Genomic DNA, 25539 nt, shown 5'->3' with positions numbered 1-25539 from the left:
ATAAAATGTTAAAATGTGTGCAACAATAAATTGTTATAATAACATAAATTAAAGCATTACTAAGAATTCGTAAACATGATACAATATATGATTTATAGACTAATTATTTCATATTACACAAACCAATGATAGATGATAATTAGTAAACGTTATTAATTATCATTTCATTGTTTAACAGTAAATAACTGAGTTTAATTAACTATTCATTTATTCAAGAAGTGTTACCGTTTCCCCTTTTTTATTAAAGTAAGATTTCATGACTCCACAGTAACATCAGGTATTGACAGCAGCTCTTCCTCTGTGAGAGTAGACTGACTCAGTGAGGTCTAGTTCAGGTTAGCTCAGAGCAGCTCCGCCTCTTAACGACCACATTAGTCCGCGGTGCTCCGGTTCCTCTCCTCGCCTGGAGGCACGCTCGTCACCGCCGCCATCATCATCATTACCATTTTATGACCGGGAGCCGCTTCCTGTCCTTCAGCTAATCCCATCAAACACAGCAAAGAGCCCCGGTGCAATCCCGCAAACCCTCAAATTAAACATTCGATAAAAATGCTAAGCTGCTCCTGCTCCTCCACGGCAAGGTGGCGAGGTGAGCAAGCGCTGCTGGCTGTGGAGTTATTGCATCATCTGAACATGATTAGGGGTGACCTTTGAACCCGGGCTTAACCCACACGCTCTGTACTCAGCCTCAGGCGTGGATAGAAATGGATCTGAAGGCCACGATTGGGTTTGAAATGAATTCGCTTGACGACACAATGCAGGGCAATGAGTGAATCATGTCATGAAATGGAATATCAAACATCATCTGAAGCCAACAGATCGCGTTGCCTGAGATAATGTCCCATGTGGTTTTGAAAGGTCAGAGGTCAGGGTCAGAAATTACGTGTTAACAGTGAAATCCTGTGGCCGTTAAGTCCACGTCAGTCAGCGTCCTGTTGGTCGCACTTGTGCTCGCTCTACGTAGACGCGAGCGAGCGAGCATCGGTCAAAACAATGAGGTGACACACAGACAGGGTCTGAAATTAGCACCCGCCACTCGCCAAATGGTTGGTGAAATCATCAAGACATCCGCCACTTTTGCAGGCAAGGAAAACGCTATTAATGGGAATAGAGAACTGTACTTGTCCGCTTTCTTGGCATCTCATGCCTCCGTGACCATCGATTCCTCTTATTGATGCTTTCCAACAGTTACGCTGCATCATGTTTCAGTTTGTTTGACCGGAGACAAGGTGAAGAGGAAAAAAAGTGTTCAACAGCATGGCGCTACTAAACCTGAGGGGACGCACCCTGTTTTTACCTGATAAATCTGTGTTTAAATCAACAGGAGAGTTAGTAACGTTAGCTGTTAGCAGCCGTTAGCAGCACAGTCCTGACTGGATAAATAACGGAGCTACTAATGTTAACGGGGGTGCCATTGAGTTATTGTTATGAGGCGTTCATGGTCTGCTCAGCAAAATGACTATTGGGCGAAGGTTAATTACAACGTTATCATGATGTGTTCAAATGTAATCTAGTAAAATTAAGTTTTTGGAGAGAAACTTGAATAAATCCAGTTGTGTGAAGGAGATGTTTTCACATCAATATAAAATAGATTAGAGAGAGAATAATGACCTGATTAACTTCATAACAACTTACCAAGATTTTTTTAATCAAAGCAAATATTTATATAATCATAATCATTTGAATTGTTTTTATGCAAATAACCACGATAGATGACAATAACAAAGTACAGTACTGTGTACAGTACCCTCCCTCCCCCAGATGCTACGGTGTAATTCGAACCCTGTAATATAACATGTATATAATGTTTTTTGTGTAAAATATATCGAAAATTGAATGACTTCAGATCTAAAACTTTATTCCTTCATTTAGCGCAGAGATTTCAAAAGTGGCAGACAAAAAAAAATACTCTACTTTTTTTGTATTAATCTCACTGTGTTCCCAGACCTCTGTTGTTAACTTGGTGAGTATAATGTAGTTTTAACTGATAGAAATGATGTCCAAAACTACTAACTAAACTACTAAAAAACAAGGTTGTGATAAACCTGAATTATCCTCAAAGGTTTTAAATACTTGAATTGTAGTTAAATACACATTTTGCATAATCGGGGGTCTATTACGGCCCCTTTAGGGCCACAGAAAGGTGAGGGGTCGGCCCTCCAACCTCTGCAGTGAAGTCATAATAATGCCGAGTCAACTCCGCCCGTAACAATAACGTGACCCCATTGATCGCGTCCCTCGGGACTCATTTGATTATCTTTGTTTACAGAGAATAACCGCTGTGTTCATGCTTTAACCCCTGACCTGCCTCGCTCCTCCTGACCCCCCCCCCCCCCCCCCCCCCCCGCCCCCAATCATCAATACTGCAGCGTGTGCAGTTATCAGTGTCCAGCTCTCTCATTATAACACGTTCTCTATCTGATGATAAGGAGAAAGAGAGAGACGTTGGTCATCTGTTGACGGTCCACAGATCTCATTACCTGTGAGATATGATGACCACCAGCGGGCCTTTGCCTTGGGTGACCTATTACAGGGAGCCATGTTGGACGTCTCAACCCGGGGAGGACATTAGCAGAGGAGCCCCGGACTAATGACTCCATCCATCTCACACAGAGAAGTGCTGACGATTAGGTTTACCTGCCCGTTACCGAGATGAGTGTCGGAGCTAAACTTAGACCAGGCTCCAAAAGTCGTCAATATTTAACTCCCTCGTTTTAATTAATATTCATCTATAGTGTTGTCACTTCAAGAAAAGAGAATACATTTTCATCTATTTTAGGCTATTATTAAAAAAAAAAAAAGGATCTTTTCACATATAAAGAACCCACTAATCCTAAACCTAAAGTTGCTTTGAGAAACATGTTTTTCTGCAAAACCCCTTCTTTTCCTTTAAAAAACGGAGCTTCTATAAAAAGAAAAGTTGTCTAAACACAAGCAGGCGTGCAAGAATTTTATCATAATAAAAATGTAAGAATAATTAATAAATGATTAAAATGGACACATATTTTATTTAAATCACTATAATTAACCAACTAACTCTTACTTTAACGTATTGACGCAATCGATCTTTCGGAGGTTGTAGCGAGTTTTAAAGCTAGAGTGAAGATACTGGTATTATATGAAACTAGAAAAACCTGATGAATCCATCGGTACCATCCATGTCAGACTAGCTTGTTGTGAAGGAGGTTAAATAACGCTCCAAACTTGTGCTCAATTTTGGAGAGGAAAAACTGTCATGGCCATTTTCAAAGGGGTCCCTTGACCTCTGACCTCCAGATATGTGAATGTAAATGGGTTCTATGCATGTACTAAATGCAGTACCTGTGAGGGTTTCTGGACAATATCTGCCATTGTTTTGTGTTGTTAATTGATTTCCTATAATAAATATATACATACATTTGCGTAAAGCAGCATATTTGTCCACTACCATGTTGATAAGAGTATTAAATACTTGACAAATGTGCGATTAATTTGCGATTAATTGCGATTAAATATTTGAATCAATTGACTGCCCTTTAAATAATGTAATAAAATTCCAAACAATTGGACCTCAGTATTTCTAAACCCCGGCTGCGGCTCTGAATGTGGAGGAGGAAATGAGGAAATATAACTTGCGGTTCTTATTTTCACCTGTTTTTTTCTCCTTCGTACGGGCTGCAGCAGCACTTAAAATGCTGATTGGACATCTCGTCTGTCATACTAAACACATCCATTCTAAATATAGACGCTCAGCAGGAGAATTACTTTCCCATTTGCTCCCACCGAGCTGGTAATTTTCCTGCTGCGGAGTGAATCTGCTGCAGTGAATGAAGCCGGGACCGAGAGAGTACCAGCGTGCTTACGGTACAGTATATATGTCCTCTGGCAGCTTTATTCCCTTCTCAATAAACAAGTGTCAGAAAGCGCCGAGTAACGAAGTGGCTCCTCCTCCTCCTCCTCCTCCCGCGTCCTGCTGCTGTTTGTCAGCCGCTCTGCAGGAGATTAAATTATAATTGCCACATGCTCTTCCTGGAAAATCAGCACATTTCATTAACGTGGTCTCGCCTTTGAAGACATAGATACCTGAAGCACATTCACAACACAGCCTTGATCATTAATATAACTGATTTAAAGATCAGCCTCCCTTGAAATCAACTTCTGTTGAAGCCTTTTCAGGTTTCAGATGGTGAGTTAGTGACTTCATCTTTCGTTGAAATGTCAGTTTCACGTTGTTGCTGCAGTGGTTGTGATTGTCCATCATATAATGTTATTGAGCTACTCAGGAGAGTCCATTAGATGAATATGGAGTAGCATCAACATAATACTTTATTAATTTCACCAAATAGCTTCGTGCTTCAGGCACAATAATTACTCTGGTCTGATCTATATCAGGGCTCAGCAACCTTTACTATCAAAAGAGACATTTTAGGCAAAATCTGTCTGGAGCCGCAAAACATCTGATCATTGAGATAGTCTAAGTATAGAGTATATAAGTCTAATGCAGTGAGGGCCAAAGAGACAATATACTACGGAGTATTAGGGCCACATTGAGGGAAAAAACATCTGAGATTTACAGAATAAAGTCAGAATATTACGAGAAAATAAAGTCGTAATATTACGAGAATAAAGTCATAACTTTAAGAGAAAATAACACATAAAATTACTACTTTATAATATTATGACTTTATTATCTTAAACTTTTTGTAATGTAATAAAATAAGTGAAATGTTAAATGTTAAAGCCGCTGTACAAGATCTGATCAAAGAACGGTTTGGTGTTGAACTCTGGTGTTCGACAGTCTTTGATGAAACGTTTCTGTCGGTACTAAAAAAAGTATTCAAAAGTGGCATTTTTCTCAGATCTTGTGCACATTTTAACATGAGATTAAACTCCACATCAAGATCTGCATCTTTCTGCAGTGCGCTTTCATCAGATATTCACAACATGACAAACATCTTCTGACAGGAACCCAAAGAGTATTTATGTCCCTCTGAGATATTAAACATACTGTATATGACGTCTGGTAATTTGTTATTTCACAGCAGCCTGATATACAGTACGTACAGTATGAGGCTTCATGTTATATAACACCTAGACTGGAATGCATATATGCACAGTCATATTTATAGTCTGTGCCGTTGAACCATATATCACATACATATATATCAGGTCCCATATTGACCCATTCAATCTTGAAAATCTGACGTCTCTGCACCGACATTATGTCACATAAGTCATCCTCATTTGGTGTCTGTTTAAACTCGACCTCTGTGTCCCTTCAGTGATTATCAGGCGTTGATTGAATTAGACTCGATAGACGGTAACTATTAGCAGATGTAGTATTCCTGTGGGGTAGTTAATGGGTTCATGAAGGACGTTGCTTATGTTGAGATTTGATTTGATTTTTATACCAAGGCCACTGAAGCTCCTGGTTTCTGATTGGCTGGCAGGTTCAGGTTGAGATACAGCAGTAAAGCACCAGTTAATAGCTGGTCACTGCGTTGATTCTCTTCTTCCATTCAGACCCGTACAGAGAGCTGTCTACTTACTTAAGTCATAAAAGAAGAAGAAGGTGTCGTTGCCTCTGACTTATTTCATCCCCTGATGTTTGAACAGAAGAAATGCTGTCCCTGAGAGGCTGGAGGTCGACCCCAGCAAGCACACGGCGCTCGACTTCGCCCACATCGTACCGCGCCACAGCACCAAGGAAGGTCCGCTGGAAACGTCCAGGATGGAACGTCCACCTACCGCCGCAGGTCACAGCAGCTTCTCTGACGGGTTTGTGGACGACTCTGACGTCCCCCCGCTGGTATAAGAAACAACACTGACCCGCTCAGGATGGACTTAGCCTTGTTTATGAGGTCTTCCAGGTAAATGGAGGCCTTTATGGGGGGTGAAAAAGACTGAATCAGACTCTCTGCTTCACCCTCAATCTGTCCAGATGAAGTGACACAACGAGTTGCTAATAGCGGTAACACAGTGAAACTACTGAGTAGACATTTTAGAGCTCCAGAGATAATACCAGCTCCTTTCATAGTGTTCCATCCAGCAAGGCTTTTAGAGATTATTGAAGCTTTACACGACTTTGTGTTTCCTGTCACAGCTCACTAAAAGAGTCAATAAACCTACAAAGCTTCCGTTTAGCTTCCACTAACTTCTCACCCTGACTCCCCTTCAGAGGGGAAAGTAGTTTACAAATCTCCAGCACAAAGAAAGTGTGTAAATATCAATGATAAATCCTCAGATCTTATGTATTTGTAAACGTAATATCATCTCACATGTATAGGGATTTATTGTTGTGGGAAAGTATCCGTAATGGCAACTAAAGGTTTGATGAAGAATTAGTGGTGTTGGTTTTTACTTTGTACTGAAAGTTCAGGAAGGATGGACGGAGGTCGTCATGGAGACACGTTAAATAAACACTAATCAACAAGTTGCTCCTCCATCTCTGAGCTCCATCTCACTACTACTTTATGCTTCACGTTTAGCGTTAGCTCATGTGTTACTTGGCGGTGGTCGTCCTTCCTTCTTCAGTCAGTTTGGTTCTCTATTGGCTGTCGTTCTTTCCCAACGTGACTGCGTTGTCGGCCATCCTCGGGGTTCCCCACACACAACAGGATATCCCATCGTAGATATTGAGCTAAATGCCCCCTTACCTGTACCCTACATCTGCCACCTCTACGGTTAGAGTTTGGTTAAGTTTAAGCAACTATAAATGAAGTGCTTAAAAGGGAAATTCACCATCTTTTATGTGGATGTCCAATCCGTGTTGACGGTAAATGTAGTCGACTGAAGCAATACGTTCGTCAGTGCTGCTCTATTGATGGAGAAAGCTGACTTCTCCTGCTGGTGGAGCCGTGTCGACAGTGCCTACATGTACCAGGATGCATTGCGCGAGAGCTTTCTGACACCCGGAGGGTCCCCGTTCAAGCCCCCAGGAAGAGCGCAGGTCGTTGATCCCAACATCCGTAGTGGCCAAACGGTGGTACTACAACTTCCGTGTCCGTCACGTGATGCCATCGGGCCCAAAAAGACGTATTCCCATATACTAACATTGGGAAAGAGACGTCTGTAACACTTTTTTTAGGTGAATCATCTCCTCAGTACGAACTCTCTAATAGCCCTTATTTAAATCATCAGGTCCTAAAAGTTGTAAAACGCACTAATAGCTGAATCCAGAGTCATTTCACTTCCTCCGTTCATGTGAATGAGACCCAGACCGTGACGATGGCGTGACGTTGGGACCCCGTGACCGAGCGGACGCTACTGTGCATGTTCCACGGGCCCAATGGATGAGGAAGATTGCCAAATGATCTGGGCACTTTTCCAGACGGAAGTCGAGCTCTTTAGGCTTCATGCACCACTGAACAGCTTTCATAGGAATGAACGGGGCCCCGCCTCCAACGCTGTATCCAGTTCTCGCTATACATCCATGGTTGGGAGTTGGAACAGGTTGCATTGAAAGGTTCCACACACTTTAAACTCTGATGTTATATTTTTTAAAGAATAACTGAAATGTTCAAGGAGAAAATAAAAGTTATTTTTCTTTGTTACTCTTTGCAGATGTTTGTTTTTTGCCCAGTAAACTGCAGCTGGAAGGGCAGCGCTGCAGAGAGCTGGAAAATCAATCAGCCCGGTTTGGTCTGCTTTGCCTGTGGCCCGTTTGTGTGTGTTTTTGGAAGCTGTTGCTCTCTTTGCCTCATCTGTGTTTCTTTTTTTTTCTTGTGCTGCTCCCCTCTTGAGCTCAGAAACCGATATTCTGCCAGACTTTGATCAGAGAGGCCCAGAGGACACGGGTCCAAACATCTTCTGAAGCTCGCTCATCTCTCCTTGAAACTCCGCCGAAGTCTCCTTGCTCTTTACTTTTCCTTTGAGCCGCCACCCCGAAAAGCTTGGAGGTCACGACTCCGTCGTCTCCTCCCTCCTCCCCGAGCAGCTCTGAGTGCCGTTGCAGCCGCAGCGCCTCCAGAGATCATTTTGGCTTTGGACCATTTTTCCTCCCGACAGCTCCACTCTTCTCTTATCATCCCAGCGTTCTATATTTGGATTGCGTGGCTCATATCATCCAGGAGATTTTGATGCTTGTGGTTGTTTGGTGCTTGAAAAACAGCTCGTCCAGAAATAGTGCATGTAATCTAGTCTTTGTCTGTGAATCCTGGTTTATTCATTCAGTCTGAATATGTATTGTTTTTCTAACATATGTAAAAAATAGGGCGGTCAAAGTTAACGTGATAATAACGTGTTAACGCAAATTAGTTTTAACGGCAAAAATGTCTTAAACGCATGAACACAACTTGTGATTTTTAGGTTGTAGCATACTCAGTGTTAAAGCTAGAGTGAAGATACTGGTATCATATGTACCTGTCCATCCGTAACAACCATGTCATACTAGCTTGTCAGGAAGGAGGTTAAATAACGCTCCAAACTTACACTAAATTTTGGCGAGGAAAAACTGTCATGGCCATTCTCAAAGGGGTCCCCTGACCTCTGACCTCCAGATATGTGAATGTGTGAGGGTTTTTGTCCAAAAAAAGTCTGAAAAATGTCCGAATAAAATATCTGAAAAAGTCTAAAAAAGTCTGATAAAAAGTCAGACAAAAAGCGGGGAAAAGTCAAAAAAAAAAAAAAGAAATATGTCCGAAAAAAGTATGTAAAATGTCCGGAAAAAAAGTCTGAAAAATGTTTGAAAAAAAAGTCAGAAAACTGTCTGAAAAAATGTCCAAAACAATTCTGAAAAATGTCGGAAAAAAATGTCTGAAAATTGTCTGAAAAAGTCTAAAAATGTCTGAAAAACCCCTGAAAAAACCCCTGAAAAATGTCTGAAAAATGTCAAAAAAAATGTCAAAAAGGGTAAAATAATAAAAAAAAAAGAAATATGTCCGAAAAAAATCTATAAAATGTCAAAAAAAAAAAAAGGTAAAAAAAATAAAAATAACAAAAATATGTCAGAAAAAAGTCAGAAAAATGTCTGAAAATTGTCTGAAAAAGTCAAAACAAATTCGAAAAAACCCTGAAAAAACCCTGAAAAATGTTCGAAAAATGTAAAAAAAAAAAAAAAGGTAAAAAAAAAGGTAAAAGAAAAAAAAAAGAAATATGTCCGAAAAAACTATATAAAATATAAAAAAAAAAAAAAAAGGTAAAAAAAATAAAAATAAAAAAAATATGTCAGAAAAAAGTCAGAAAATTGTCTGAAAAAGTCATTTTTTTTTCGATAAAACCCTGAAAAAAGGTAAAAAATAAAAGAAATATGTCTGAAAATTGTCTGAAAAAGTAAAAAACAAATCGAAAAAACCCTGAAAAAACCCTGAAAAATGTTCGAAAAATGTAAAAAAAAAAAAAAGGTAAAAAAAGGTCAAAAAAAAAAAAAAATGTAAAAAACTTCTGAAAGTATTAAAAAAATAAAAAAAAAATCTAAAAAAAAAAAAAAAAAAAAAAAAAAATATGTCCGAAAAAAGTCAGAAAAATGTCCGGAAAAAAATGTCTGAAAATTGTCTGAAAAAGTAAAAAAAAATTCGGAAAAAACCCTGAAAAATGTTCGAAAAATGAAAAAAAAAAAAAAAAAAATGTAAAAAAAAAAAAAAGGTAAAAAACTTCTGATAGACTGAAAAACGTAAAAAAAACGGTAAAAAAAAAAATATGTCCGAAAAAAGTCAGAAAAATGTCCGAAAAAAATGTCTGAAAATTGTCTGAAAAAGTAAAAAAAAATTCGAAAAAAAACTGAAAAAACCCTGAAAAATGTTCGAAAAATGTCCAGGAAAAAAGTATGAAAAACGTAAAAAAAAAAGAAATATGTCCGAAAAAAGTCAGAAAAATGTCCGAAAAAAATGTCTGAAAATTGTCTGAAAAAGTCAAAACAAATTCGAAAAAACCCTGAAAAATGTTCGAAAAATGTAAAAAAAAAAAAAAGGTAAAAAACTTCTGAAAGTCTGAAAAACGTAAAAAAAAAAAAAAAAAAAAATATGTCCGAAAAAAGTCCGAAAAATGTCCGGAAAAAAATGTCTGAAAATTGTCTGAAAAAGTAAAAAAAAAAATCGAAAAAAACCTGTAAAAATGTAAAAAAAAGGTAAAAAAAAAAAAAAAAAAAAAATGTAAAAAAAAAAAAAAAAGGTAAAAAACTTCTGAAAGTCTGAAAAACGTAAAAAAAAAAGGTAAAAAAAAAAAATATGTCCGAAAAAAGTCAGAAAAATGTCCGGAAAAAAATGTCTGAAAGTTGTCTGAAAAAGTAAAAAAAAATTCGAAAAAACCCTGCAAAATGTTCGAAAAATGTAAAAAAAAAAAAAAGGTTAAAAAACTTCTGAAAGTCTGAAAAAAGGTAAAAAAAAATATATGTCCGAAAAAAGTCAGAAAAATGTCCGAAAAAAATGTCTGAAAATTGTCTGAAAAAAAAGTTTTAAAATGTCTGAAAAAACTCTGAAGAATGTCCAAAAAAGTTTAAAAAAAAAATATATGTCCAAAAAAGTCTGAAAAATGTCTGAATAAAAGTCCGAAAAAAGGTCTGAAAAATAAGTCTGAAAATGTCCGATAATTGTCCAAGAAAGGGGTCCCTTGACCTCTGACCTCCAGATCAGTGAATGAAAATGGGTTCTATGGGTACCCACCAGTTTCCCCTTTATAGACATTTGCATAAAGCAGCATAATCGTCCACTCCCATGTTGATAAGAGTATTACATACTTGAAAAATCTCCCTTTAAGGTACATTTAGAGCAGATAAAGTCACAATGGTGTAAGCGTAGCTCTGCTGCTGGGCGCTGACGTTGAAATGGAATGAACTTTCACTTCTTATCAATCATATTCCTGATTGATTTGATCTAGTTGATGATGCCATTTTAACTTTATCTTTTGGGTTTTTAAAAGGGTTGCAAGTGAAAACATGAATATTGGGATTTAAAGCCTACCAAAGAACAGGAAGTAAAAGTGTCTGGAGGATATGACAGAACAACATTTACTGTCAGATGTTACCTCGACCCAGATCTGAGCTCAGTGAGTTGGCAGTAGAAGCTGATCGGTGGATTGTCGGCGGCGCACCCTTCTGCTCCGCCTCGTTAATTGTTGATAAATAATCTTCCTGTGGCGGTGCAGATAACGTGCACTAAACCGAATCCTTTCTCTGTCTAATGAGACGCACCAACGCTAGCGTCTGAAATACGCCGATCACTGGGAAACGCTTCATCAGTGGTATTTAACAGATCATTTAAATCTTATTTACTATCACTCTGGGGCTGTTTTGTCAGTGTGGTTTTATGGTTCAGTGGTTTCCCAGCATCACATATGGAAGCCCGTGTTCTGCTCGTCCTGACTGCCGGTTCCGGTCGTTGACTCTAACCTCGTTTATTGTTTCAGTGGGATGCTGAGGTTCCAGCTTGGTTTCACGGACGAGCATTTGACTGGGAATTAATTTCTTTATTATGTTCATGAACACAATTCAGACTCGAGTTAACTTCATTAAATCAGCCGCGGTCGATCGGAGACGTCGAGGTTCAACAAGTAACGAGCCGCACCGCCGCACGCCGGCCACAGCGCTCCGGAGGACGGGTAGACATGTTGCCGTGGTTTTGAACGTTTGAAACGCGGTTTTGGAGGTTTACCGTCCACCAGCACCGGCCGCTCTCTCCTCAGCTCCAGGCTGATCAACTTAGTCAGGAAATGACTCAAATAAATATGAAATATAGAAATAATAAAATACCCTGGAGGGGCTTTAAGTGGGGAAAACCTTTAGGTTTGAATCCTTTTACCATCACTCCTCACAGCCATCACAGTCATCCACGTCTATCTGTGTAAATCTCACAAAACCAGGAAACAAAAATCAGCCCGGAGGAGATCAGAACCAGACTGCTGAAGAAGAATCCAGAGTCAGATTTGTGTTTCCTGTGTGATTAAATCCAGAGACACAAAAAGAAAAACCCTGAACCACCTGCCGCCTCAACACTCAGTTATCTGTGTTTCTTATCCGTCCATCGCTGCCTCATTGATTTTTGTCTGTTGCCATGACAGCGGATGGTCCCAACACGCCGACTCGGGTCAGACTCGTAACTTTCCGGTTCCTCTTTTATTTGCACTGTTACTCAGACCGACCTGACTCTGTTGATGCCTCTGGGTCCTCTGGTGGACTTCTTTTTATCCACTAGTTTCTTTACATACTCATCTTCACCGTCTGCAAACAAAACAGGGATCTACTCTGTGGCGTCTACGGTGGCGTATCTGGGTCATTATAGGTAAACAAAAATAACAATAATAAATATGGAGCCGGGCAAGGGGGGTAATATTACAAGAAAAAACTCTGATATTCTCGGAGATTAAAATGGTAAATTTATGAGAAAAAAACAAAATTTGTAAAATTGTGTTTGTCAAGGAACGACGTCACTTCACTCTGCGAGGTTAGATCAACTTCATGTGAGATGTGTAATTATATTAGTATTTATTTATCTTCATAAAAGAACACATGTATATAGTATATGTTAGAGCTGTTAAAGTTAGCAGGATAATAACGCAAATTAGTTTTAACGCCACTATTTTCTTTAACCCAGTAACGCAACTTGTGATTTTTAGATTGTAGCAGCTCAGTTTTAAAGCTAGAGTGAAGATACTGGTATCATATAAAACTATAAAAACCTGATGAATCCATCGGTACCAACCATGTCATACTAGCTTGACGCCAAGGAGGTTAAATAACGCTCCAAACTTACGCTAAATTTTGGCGAGGAAAAAATGGCATGTCCATTTTCAAAGGGGTCCCTTGACCTCTGACCTCCAGATCAGCGAATGTAAATGGGTTCTATGGGTACCCACGAGTCTCCCCTTTACAGACATGCCCACTTTATGATCATCACATGCAGTTTGGGGCAAGTCATAGTCAAGTCAGCACACTGACACACTGACAGCTGTTGTTGCCTGTTGGGCTGCAGTTTGACATGTTAGGATTGGAGTATATTTATTTTTATGCTAAATGCAGTACCTGTGAGGGTTTCTGGATCAATATCTGTCATTGTTTTGTGTTGATAATTGACCTCTAATAATAAATATATACATACATTTGCATAAAGCAGCATATTTGTCCACTACTTCACAGAGCTGCTGTGTTAAGTAACGATCAGCTGGATATTTAATTCATGTGACTTGAACTCAGAAAGTTCTGAATGTGATATCAGGACTATTTCAGTTCACTAGAAACCAGTAAACTCTTCTATAACTACACTGAGTTAAAGGTAAATGATGAGCTGATTGATATTTAACCGTCTCACAGCATAAATCTACACGGTGGTTTGTTTGGTCCGTTGATATATCAGCAAGTCTTGTTTATGTGACCTCTGACCTCTGAATTGCGGCTCCCTGAGTGGCATTAGCAGAACTGTCTGCGTGATGAATAGTTCGGCTGCATAACGTGGCTCTGCCCCAGGGGCTGATGGGAGTTTTCAGAGCCTCTGTGGCCTGATATCAATGTCAGCGTGAGTTGTGCTGTTGGGTTAAATGACCGACAGTAAAACCTGCGAGTCCTGCTGGCTCTAAATCTGAGGTCGCCGCAGCCCGGCTTAATTAACGCCATGCCGACACTCTGCGGGGGTTGCGCTCCTCCGAGGACGCCGCGCGGCTGCATGCGGAGCCCAGAAATTATGTTGAGAAGATTGGATCCCCGCTGGCGATGAAAACTCAGATTGTCACCCGGAGTATGAAACCGAATCAAAGGAGAGTTCGAGGATTCATGAGAAGGAAATCCAGAGACTTTTTTGTGTCCTGAGTGTTTTTTCCTTTTTCCTCTGGACTCTCCATCTTCCCTCTCGCCCTCCTCCTTCCCTCCCTGGGATGAATTATTTAGAGTAACCCCCCCTCTCTCTGTATCTCTGCTGGGCCAGGCGTCCTGTGCTGCAGCCAAGGACAGATGCACACTGTGATGGGCGTCTCGCTCTGCAGCGCCGTGGAAAAGAAAGAACCTATAAGAAGCATTTTTATCTCTGAACGTCAGAGCTGATGTACGGCTTTAATATCTTTATGTACACAAATGGGCTGAAACTCGGTGGAAAGACCTCCTCTGACGGACATGTGGGGGTCCACAGGTCCTCTGACAAATTAGGTTTCTATGCTGGTTTTGGTTGGGAACCGCCATCCGCCATTTTGGACTGAAAGCAACTACCAGATGCCAGGTCTGGCCTCTCCGGTAGCGCTTCTGCTGCGGGGCTCCGCTGCGGGGGTCTACCTGGCGCCGCTGCTCCGTGCACACCGGCTGTGATGACTCCATCCACCTTGCGACGATTACCTCATTAACATTCTGGTTCCCTTATAGCGTTGGGATTAAACGTGAAATATTGCCAAATAGGTGCGTTTGCTTTTGTCGACGTCTGTCAACTCTCTCGTCCCATGTATAAAATACGATACCTGCTACTCTGAGCTGACGGACTAGATGCGTTCACGGTCAGTATGTAGTGTCCGTCGTCTGACTATCGATTAATAACTGATACGCCAAAATGAACGAAATGGGTCAATTCTTTTTATTTATTACCTAAAGGCTACATGCAAGAATACGTGTTGAATTACAGTACAGGGGATTTATTGTTGTTGTTTGCGGGGTTTTTTGTACCGTGGTATTGAATTGGGTATCGAGAATCATGGAAATTCACTGGTATTAGTATCGACTACTAGATTTCTGGTATCGTTGCATCCCTAGTAGAGGTGGTTCAGGATGCCTCCTGGACGCCTCCCTTTGGAGGTTTTCTGGGCTCGCCAACTGGTCAAGAGGCCCCGGGGTAGACCCAGAACACGCTGGAGAGATTATATGTCTGGAAAACGTTGCTGGGGAGAGGGACGTCTGGAATCCCCTGCTAAGCCTGCTGGCCCCCGCGACCTGGCCCCGGATAAATGGTAGTCAATGGATGGATGGATGGACAACCCAAGAACTTCTTACCTCCACGCCATGATCAAACCTGCCACTCAGAGGAACCCTGTGGTCGCTCAGGACATCACCACCAACCCAAACAAAAACACCTTTACAGACTGCATCTCTACGCGCCCCGTACCGGTCTAATATCATAAAGGAAACACATCTTAAGCAGTGCAGGTCATGTGATATTTGATCCCAAAGTGCAGTGTTTGTACGAACCCTCCGGTCACTTTTTAAATGAAAACAATCAATCAATGTCTTCAAACCACACTGAAGTCAAATCCAAGATAAATGCGTTGGATACCAAATCGTAGAAGCTGCTTACTGAGCGACCTTTTCACGTGACCTCTCACAGCCGAGTGCTCCTCACCTTTCCGTCGGTGTGAGAGAAGGTCTAATGTCGGGTCCACACTACACCAGAATCAAGCTGATTTTGGGTATGTTAAGAGTGTTTTTTACGATTGGCTCTAAAGTCCATCCTGGACGCACCGCTTTAGAATATTAAACATGTCAGCTTCAGCTTTTGGAAGTTGAATTGTATCAAAGACGTGATATCAGAGAGGTTTCTGGGTTCTGATTTACCCTCAAACAGATGCAGCCAGCATCTGTGGATGACCACAGCTGCACCTGGACTGTCATGTAGGTGCTGTATAATTCCTGGTTCCATCATGGTAACACTGGCAGGCCCCTCTGGATGAAACACTCGTCGCGGAGCGTAGGGTACCCGCCTCCTCTCCGAGAGGTCACGTGGTGATTTATGCCGATCGCTGAGATTGATATGTTTATTTTAGCATTCATGCTGAATCGTCGTATCTGGTGAGCTGCGAGTGTCAGTTCAGCAGCGGTTCTCCATCCTCCAGGAGCCGACAGCTGGAGTCATCTTTCATGCAGCCTGAGACGCCAGCGGCTTGATTCATGACGGCTTTAAGTCAGCAAGCGTCTCCAGAGGCCGAATCACAGAACGGCCTGGCGTTGTTCATCTCATGAAGGTTAACACACACACACACACAATGATACCTCCACCTCTTCTCCAACCAGTCACCCGCTGATACCTCCACCTCTTCTCCAACCAGTCACCCGCTGATACCTCCACCTCTTCTCCAGATAGTCACACGCTGATACCTCCACCTCTTCTCCAACCAGTCACCCGCTGATACCTCCACCTCTTCTCCAACCAGTCACCCACTGATACCTCCACCTCTTCTCCAACCAGTCACCCGCTGATACCTCCACCTCTTCTCCAGACAGTCACACGCTGATACCTCCACCTCTTCTCCAACCAGTCACCCGCTGATACCTCCACCTCTTCTCCAACCAGTCACCCGCTGATACCTCCACCTCTTCTCCAACCAGTCACCCGCTGATACCTCCACCTCTTCTCCAACCAGTCACACGCTGGGATCCTCCGGCAAGTCTTTAAAGAGACTTGATTCAGTCTGACGGGGTGAGATGTATGGAGGACGGAACATGCCATAATCAATAATAAATTAATAAATTACTGTAAATTATAATCTAAAAATGTGCATTAAGAACTTTAAATTACAATCTAAAATTGTGCAAAAATATGCATTAAAGACTGTACAATATAATCTAAAAATGTGCATTAAAGATTGTAAATTATAATCTAAAAATGTACAAAATTGTGCGTTATCCATTATGTTCACCAGCTAGTCTCTACCTGTGTCTAAACAGTGCACCTTGAAGACATTAAAGGAATATTAAGGCTATTTTTTCCCCTATATATTATGATACTATAATATCTTAGGGTAGACGGGCTGTAATTTTGCTGTTAGTTGAGCAGCTATTCTTCGTCTCTGCTGCTCTCCGACGTCGAGGAAAAGCGATTCAGTTTCAACAAAACAACAAGACGAGCACAAAAAGAATCCCTGACATCAGCACTTCATTTTAGTGAGCGCGTCTTCAGACCGCCGTGGTTCCTGTTACTCGATGTCTCCTCAGCACTCTCAGCACTTTCCCTGAAGATGAATCCCAACAAACATGATCCTGAACACGAGACCTCCGACACGTCAAAAACACGATTGCTGCTGAGGAACAGTCAAACTTTAACTCCTAGTTTTCATAAAACACGCTTCTTCAGTACAGAACCAAAGATCTCTTTTGTGTGCGTGCGTATACACACACACACATATACTGTATATATGTGTGTGTGTGTGTATATATATATATGTATGTATACTGTATATACCTATGTTATGCTATATTGTTATCATAGGGTATTGTTCAATCTTATATGTTAAAATAGTAATATATATATATAGATATATAGATATATATATATATATATATAGATATATATATATATATATATATACATACGTATACATAGGTATGTATAAAACATATATATATACGTATATATGTATATATACTGTATATATATACAGTATATGTATATATATATGTTGTTATGCTATATTGTTATCATAGGGTATTGTTTAATCTTATGTTAAAATAATATACATATACTGTGTATATACGAATACTGTATATACATACGTATATCTAAAGTATACATATACACACATATATGTATGTATATATGTACGTCTTTATATATATATATATATAGTGTATATATATATATATATATATATATGTTGTTACGCTATGTTGTTATCACAGGGTATTATTTAATCTTATTTGTTAAAATAACTAATATTCTCATTTTATAGAATATTTTAGTGATGAATATTTAATGAGGTATTTCCTCCAGTGTCTCCAGTGATCCTCCCAGTATCCATCCAGCTGGTTGAACTGGGAAGCTCCCAGCTGTGATTATGAGTAACTGTGTGTGAAGCTGCAGCAGAGGGAGGCTGAACCCGTCGTAGATAAATGAACCTCGTGATTGTTGTTTCTCTCGTTTTCTTCATTAGGGTCAGTGTGGCTCGTCTACCATCGGAGTCGCCTCCCTCTGTGTCTTTTCACCTTGTGTTATGAAAGTTGGATGAAGCACGTGAATAAAACATGCGCGCTGTGCCTCTGAGGAGTCGGACACATCATGCAGATATAACACAACGCCTGTAACGCCTTCAATTATTCACCAGCTGGAACTCTAACAAACACCCCTTCTACTCCACAGGAAACCAAATCACTCACTGGGTTACAGTAAACTGGAAACACTTAAATACCTGTAATCACAATCAGCCCAAATAGTCCTGATTCTGAATTTTATTCCAGCCTGGCGAAGAAGACTGATTGTATAAAAGCGTATGAGAAATTGATTTATTACCTCAGTAAACATTGTAAACATGAGTTTATGGTCTCAATCGCTAGTTTCAAGTCTTCCTCAATAGAGCATGATGTTCATTTAGTAAATTATGGTCCAGTATAGAGTCAAATAGACCATAAAGCAGGGGATGCTTTAGGGCGGGGCTACCTTGTAACTGACAGGTCGTTACCACGGCGTTGTCTGTGTTTCCGTCTTACAACTTTAACCCTTTCACAGCGTGTTTTCAGTCCCTCAATGTTAATTGTTAAATATTGGTCGCCTAAAAACATCTTATTCAGTGTTCAGTTATACTAAGCTCCACCTTCTGGTGTCACTTCTGGTTCCAAAAAAACAAGACGGTGACAGCCTAAACCTAAAGAAGTTGTAGTTTTGTTGCCTAAACCTTAAGAAGTTTTAGTTTTGTTGCCTAAACCTAAAGAAGTTGTAGTTTTGTTGCCTAAACCTAAAGAAGTTGTAGTTTTATTGCCTAAACCTAAAGAAGCCTTTTTGTTTGTGTTGAAAACGTGACGTTTCATTTAGTTTCACATGTTAGTTTTTGTTGCTTTTAAATTTCACTTTCACTTTTACAACCCAGTAGGTGTAGTAGGCCCCTACTGACCCACATCTATGGTGCTTATAGCGACTGATAACGCCTATTTAATGGCCTGATAGTTGAATCAGGTGATCCTTTAACTTTGAGCTCTAAAACTTCATCAGATCAAAAAAAAAAAGACACTGTGACACTAAATCAAAGCTTAAACAAATACAGGTCTGACTCTCAGTGTATCTCTGTGTAATGACGCAGCTCTGGTGGAAGCTGGCCGCCTCCTTCATGACTCCAGACGTGATTTACCGTCTGCGTGGAAGACTGCTGGTTAAATCGCCCCAAAAAGCAAAGACGCCTCGATTGTAAATCACAAATCAGCTCGTATGCAACCTCCCGGGAGCAGAGGCTCATTTATTTTCATAATCAGAATTGACAAAATGAGATGCCGTTGAATGTGGAGCAGCAGTGTGTTCGTGCACTCAGAACAAATAGAAGAGAGTTTTTCGGCATTATCTGTGACCTTGTGTTCAGGATTCTGTCATTAAAAGAGTCAGATTAAGACTTTTTAAATCTGCTATGTGTAGCAGACCGTTGCTATGTATAGCAGACCGTTGCTATATATAACAGACCGTTGCTATATATAACAGACCGTTGCTATGTATAGCAGACCGTTGCTATATATAACAGACCGTTGCTATGAATAGCAGACCGTTGCTATATATAACAGACCGTTGCTATGTATAGCAGACCGTTGCTATATATAACAGACCGTTGCTATGAATAGAAGACCGTTGCTATGTATAGCAGGCCGTTGCTATGCTTAACAGACCATTGCTATGCATAACAAACCGTTGCTATGCATAACAGACTGTTGCTATGTATAGCAGACCGTTGCTATGTATAGCAGACCGTTGCTATGTATAACAGACCGTTGCTATGCTTAACAGACCGTTGCTATGCATAACAGACCGTTGCCATGTATAGAAGACCGTTGCTATGTATAACAGACTGTTGCTATGCTATGAATAACAGACCGTTGCTATGTATAACAGACCGTTGCTATGTATAACAGACCGTTGCTATGTATAACAGACTGTTGCTATGCTATGAATAACAGACCGTTGCTATGAATAACAGACCGTTGCTATGTATAGCAGACCGTTGCTATGCTATGCATAGCAGACTGTTGCTATGTATTACAGACCGTTGCTATGCTATGTATAGTAGACTGTTGCTATGTATTACAGACCGTTGCTATACTATGAATAACAGACCGTTGCTATGCTATGTATAACAGACCGTTGCTATGTATAACAGACCGTTGCTATGCATAACAGACTGTTGCTATGCTATGTATAACAGGCCGTTGCTATGCTATGAATAACAGACTCTTGCTATATATAGCAGACCGTTGCTATGCTATGTATAACAGAAGATTGCTATGTATAGCAGACTGTTGCTATGTATAACAGACCGTTGCTATATATAGCAGACCGTTGCTATGCATAACAGACTGTTGCTATGCTATGTATAACAGACTGTTGCTATGCTATGTGTAACAGACTGTTGCTATGTATAACAGACTGTTGCTATGTATAGCAGACCGTTGCCATGCTATGTATAGCAGACTCTGGAAGTGGCGTAACTTAAGTACGGAAGTTACGTGACAAATAAATCATCTTTAACTTGGGACAGCGGTCTGTAGGTGAAAGTCTGATGTTTTTGGACCCATCCACCCGACCACCTCCCTACGCACCGTTCACTGCTCTTTATAAGTATATACAGTATATATACTTCTATATACTTCATGTGAGTCGCTGGTCAGTGAAGTTAACGTCGACCACGACCGTTTCCAAACCTTAACTAAGTAGTTGTGTTGCCTAAACCTAACTTCCTTTGAAAACAGAAGTTTATTTTGAAAGGACACTATGCATGTAACGAGGTCCGTCCAGAAGTAACGCTAGACTAGAGGGGAACGCTGTGCGTCGGTCTGTGATGACCGACAAAGCGTCGGTATCTGACGAGTTGAGAGTGAGGACGTGTTGTCCGGTCTCAGCAGCAGCAGTCCGGCTGCCTGCAGGACGGATCGGTCAGTAAAATCACATCACGGATGATGAATTCTGTTCCATTCACGGACACGAGTATCGATCGGAGCCTCGTCCATCACCGATCACTTTACACCCACGTATCGACACACGGAGCGCTATGAAGTGTTCAGCCGAGCTCTATCAATCTACTCCAGCCAGAACACCTCACGCTGTCTGTGTCCTGCAGAGGTGGAGGAAGTACTCACAGCCTTTACTGCAGTAAAAAGTACTAGAGTCGAGTCTTGTGGTCCTACTACAGGAAGTGAAATGCCCCCTAAACAATCAAATTTAAAACGAAAAGACATGAACAAACTAATTGTCCAATCGATCAGCATGTCTTGGACACTAATCACTAACAGCTTGTTTAAAGTTTAAAGTTCATGAGGAGATTTAATGGAGTTGGAAGCTTAAAAAGAAGAAAACTCGTTAGCAGAAAGATCCATTTTATTAGAAACCGTTAAGCAGCAACTCGGTGAATGTGAAGCGTGTGTCAGAGCTGCTGCGAAGCAGAGCAGCAGACAGCTGGAGTCAAATTATTGCTTTTTCAATTACAGACTCCTTCTGCCCGTTTTTCATCCAGATAATTAGTCAAATCCTCCGACCCGCGACGATTAAGTAGAAATACTAAAGGCCGCGGAGACACGCCATCAATCTATTTTAAGATTGCTCTGTTCTGTTCTGCAAATCCTGTTAAAGCTGTCTGTGTGTCCTGTGATCGGAGAGATCAGAGGTTCCCGACCTTCTGTCCTTAAAGAATTTACAGATTCTCAAACTAAATCCTTCATTTGAGTAAAGTCATTCAGTTATTAGATCAGTCTTTTTTAATAAATCAACTTTCGTTAATGAATATAACTCGTCGCAGGAGAGCAAACAGTTGTTTGACCGCAGTGAAGGTGTTGTTGTTGAAAGGCTAAACGCCAACGCGTTAATGCAAATGAATTTTAACGCCACTAATTTCTTTAACACATTAACGCAACTTGCAATTTTTAGGTTGTAAGATACTGGTATCATATGAAACTATAAAATCTAATGAATCCATCGGTACCAACCATGTCATACTAGCTCGAAGCTTAAGACGTTGAATGACGCTCCAAACTTACGCTACATTTTGGCAAGGAAAAACTGTCATGTCCATTTTCAAAGGGGTCCCTTGACCTCTGACCTGAAAAAAACTTTTTATATTTTTTTTCAACATTTAAAAAGTTTAAAAAGGTACTCGTAAATATATTTGACTGAAGTTAAAGTTGCAATACTGCTCTGGAAGAATACTCTGTTACAAGTAAAAATCCTGCATTCAAGATTTTACTTAAGTACAAAATTATTAAAACAGCTAAATATACTTAAAGTATTGAAGTAAAAGTACATGTTGGGCAGAATGGTCCTTTTCAGAAAGTTGTATTATATTATGAAATTATGTATTATTATTATTATTATTATTATTATTATTATTAATAATAATAATAATAATAATAATAATAATAATAATAATTTATTTAGGTATTTTATAATAATATTAATTTATTAGTACTATTACTTATTATTTTTAATTGATTATTTATTTATTTAAAAAATATTTGTATTATTAGTATTATTGTATCATATTATTGGAACATAATGTCTGATGCTTTAAGATAAATATTTTATTATTATTATTATTATTTTTGTTCAATTTAATTGTACATTTTAATTGTTTATTTTTTCCTTCCTCCTCTTTCAAAACATATTTTAATATTTTAAGTATCTTTTAAGTTGTCTGCTCTTTAATTGTTGTTATTTTATAAAGCACTTTTAGCTTCATTTAATGTATGAAAGGTGCTGTATAAATAATGTGTATTGTTATTTTCATTATTATTGTTATCATGTTATTTTAAACCTGTTTCTGTGATGTTCAACACTGATATTAAATTTGACGAATTATACAATATTTGACCAAAAATCTCTCTTTTAGTTTTGGACATTTTGTCATTATTATTCAGTGTCTCTGAGTTTTTATTTTATTTTCACTTAATGACCTTTCACCCTATTGATGATGTCACTTCCTGTGTTCCTGTTTAGTGTCACTGGATGTCCCTCTGTTGCCAGGTGAGGGTGTTTCCGGTTTGGGGAAACTTTTACATGTTAAACTCCAAACAGCGTCTTAAATCACAGGTTATATGTTTAATAAACTGTTCTGGTTGTCGTGAAGTTTAATTAATGTTTTAATGAGTTCAGCATTTTAATTTAAACTGAATAATTTACTGTTTTCAAGCTGGTGTCGGTGTTACAACAGAAACATTCAGCAGGTTTATTATTCATTATTCACCTTTAATGAATGAATGTTTACGGTTTATATCATTCTACTGATCTGATTTTAATTTAATCCAGATGTGTTTCTGCTCTTTGATGAAACAGATTAGATTAAATTTTAAATATAATAGTGTCTGAATTTCACATTAATCCACTGCAGCAATTTTACTAAATGTATCTTCCTTGTATTGTTGTTCTATTAGGTAAATAACTTCTTAGACACTTTATATTTACTACTCTTGTTTCTATTCTCATGTTTTAATTTAAATTTTTCTCTTAATTTACTTATTTTATTAAATTTATTTTACTTTTATTGTTATTCTATTTTGCACTAGTGTTAATATAACGTCTTATACACTTTATATTTATTACTCTGTTGTTTTTTATTCTTATGATGTAAATTAAATCTTTTTATCTTAGTTTAGTAATTTAACTAAATGTATCTTACTGTTATTGTTATTCTGTCAGGTACTGCACTTTATTTTTACTCCTTTTTCTATTTTTATTTTGTAATTTAAATTCCTCTCTTAGTTTATTTATTTGACTAAATTTATTTTACTTTTATTGTTATTCTATTTTGCACTGCTGGTGTTATTATTACGTCTTATACACTTTATATTTATTACTCTGTTGTGTATTTTATTCTTATTTTGTCGTGATTGTGTGCAAACTCTGGCAAAAGAATTTCCTTCAGGATTAATACAGTTACTTTTCTTATCTTATCTTGTGTTCTTATCTTATTTTATCTGATGTGGGTTCCCATAGAACCCACATTGTCATCCATATCTGGAGGTCAGAGGTCAAGTTATTTAACCTTCTTGGTAGATTCTTTAGTCTCTTGAGATATTTCTATCTTCACTGTCTCTAACTGAAGCTGTAGAAGGTTAAAGGGTTAACGTTCTGCGTACAGGTGTCTGAATCATCAGTAATGTTACTTCTGATACTTTGAGGCTCCACTTAGTTTCTAATACTTGTGTACTTTTACTTCTCCTAACACTGCCTGCAGGAGTATTTGTAGTATTTGTAGTGTGTAGTATTTCCTGATGGGAGTACTTCCTCCACCACTGGCAGTGTGTGTACGTGCACGTGCGTGTCATAATGTGTCTCTGCAACAGACACATGCACATAACAACAGGCGTGTACACGTGCATATATGACTCTCTCTCTCTCTCTCTCTCTTCCTCCCTCTCCCTCCCTCCCTCCCTCTCTCTCTCTGCCTCTCTCTCTCTCTCTCTCTCTCCCTCTCCCACCTCCTCCCCCCCTTTCTCTCTCTCCTTCCCTCTCTCTCTCTCCCCCTTTCTCTCTCTCCCATCCTCCCTCTCTCTCTCTCTCTCTCCCTCTTTCCCTCCCTCTCTTTCTCTCTCTCTCTCTCTCTCTCTTTCCCTCCCTCTCTCTCTCTCTGTCTCTCTGCTTATCTCTCTCTCCCACCCTCTCTCTCTCCCTGTCTCTCCCTCTCTCTGCCTCTCTCGCTCCCTCACTCTCTCTCTCTCTCTGCCTCTCTCCCTCTCTGCCTCTCTCTCTCTCTCTCTCCCTCTCTCCCGCCCTCTCTCTCTCTCTGCCTCTCTCCCTCTCTGCCTCTCTCTCTCTCTCTCTCTGCCTCTCTCTCTCTCTCTCTCTCTGCCTCTCTCCCTCTCTGCCTCTCTCTCTCTCTCTCTCTCTGCCTCTCTCTCTCTCTCTCTCTCTGCCTCTCTGCCTCTCTCTCTCTCTCTCTCTCTGCCTCTCTCTCCCTCCCTCTCTCTCTCTTACTCCCTCTCTCCCTCTCCCTCCCTCTGTCTTTCTCTCTCTCCCTCTCTCTCTCTCCCTCTCTCTTACTCCCTCTCTCTCCCTCTCCCTCTCTCTCCCTCCCTCTGTCTCTCTCTCTCTCCCTCTCTCTCTCTCTCCCTCTCTCTCCCTCCCTCTCTCTCTCTTACTCCCTCTCTCCCTCTCCCTCTCTCTCCCTCTCTCTCCCTCCCTCTGTCTCTCTCTCTCTCCCTCTCTCTCCCTCTCTCCCTCTCTCCCGCCCTCTCTCTCTCTCTGCCTCTCTCTCTCTCTGCCTCTCTCTCTCTCTCCCTCTCTCTCTCTCCCTCCCTCTGTCTCTCTCTCTCTCCCTCTCTCTCCCTCTCTCCCGCCCTCTCTCTCTCTCTCCCTCTCTCTCTCTGCCTCTCTCTCTCTCTCTTACTCCCTCTCTCTCTCTCCCTCTCTCTCTCTCCCTCCCTCTCTCCCTCTCGCTCTCCCTCTCTCTCCCTCTCTCTCTCTCTGCATCTCTCTCTCTCTCTCTCTCCCGCCCTCTCTCTCTCTCTCTCTCTCTCTCTCTCTCCCTCTCTCCCTCTCGCTCTCCCTCTCTCTGCCTCTCCTCCTGTTTCAGTTTCAGTATCGACCTCCTTCACGCAGCATCTCTGCTCTCCATCCTCCTCCTCCTCTTTCTCTTCCTCCTCCGCCGCCTTCTCTTCCTCCTCCTCCTCCTCCTCCTCCTCCTCTTCCTCCTCCTCTTCCTCTGCAGGTGGATGGAGGCTGGAAGCTCCGGAGACACGAGCCATGCACGGGACCCGCTGCTGGTAGGTGT

The 25539-nt window shown here is 40.3% G+C and overlaps 2 protein-coding genes across 5 annotated transcripts in view; both read left to right on the top strand.

The window, feature by feature from the left end:
* Nucleotides 1–6412, top strand: part of lrrc6 (leucine rich repeat containing 6) — a 42756-nt gene extending 36344 nt beyond the window's left edge. For 3 of the 4 annotated variants that reach the window (XM_037787429.1, XM_037787428.1, XM_037787425.1), the window contains exon 12: nt 5596–6412. In XM_037787429.1, coding sequence (XP_037643357.1) covers nt 5596–5794 — 199 coding nt within the window. In that variant the 3' untranslated portion in view covers nt 5795–6412. The remainder of the gene's footprint in view (nt 1–5595) is intronic. The other variant, XM_037787427.1, reaches the window with a different exon arrangement.
* An 18929-nt stretch (nt 6413–25341) lies between these two features.
* Nucleotides 25342–25539, top strand: part of kcnq3 (potassium voltage-gated channel, KQT-like subfamily, member 3) — a 97346-nt gene continuing 97148 nt past the window's right edge. Inside the window, 1 exon segment of the mRNA XM_037787404.1 lies at nt 25342–25531. The gene's annotated coding sequence lies outside the window, so the exon portion shown is untranslated.

Source organism: Sebastes umbrosus, chromosome 12, assembly GCF_015220745.1.
Source record: "Sebastes umbrosus isolate fSebUmb1 chromosome 12, fSebUmb1.pri, whole genome shotgun sequence".
NCBI classification, from domain to species: Eukaryota; Metazoa; Chordata; class Actinopteri; order Perciformes; family Sebastidae; genus Sebastes; species Sebastes umbrosus.
The sequence above is the reverse complement of the archived record's forward strand: the minus strand, read 5'-3'. Positions and strand labels throughout refer to the sequence as shown.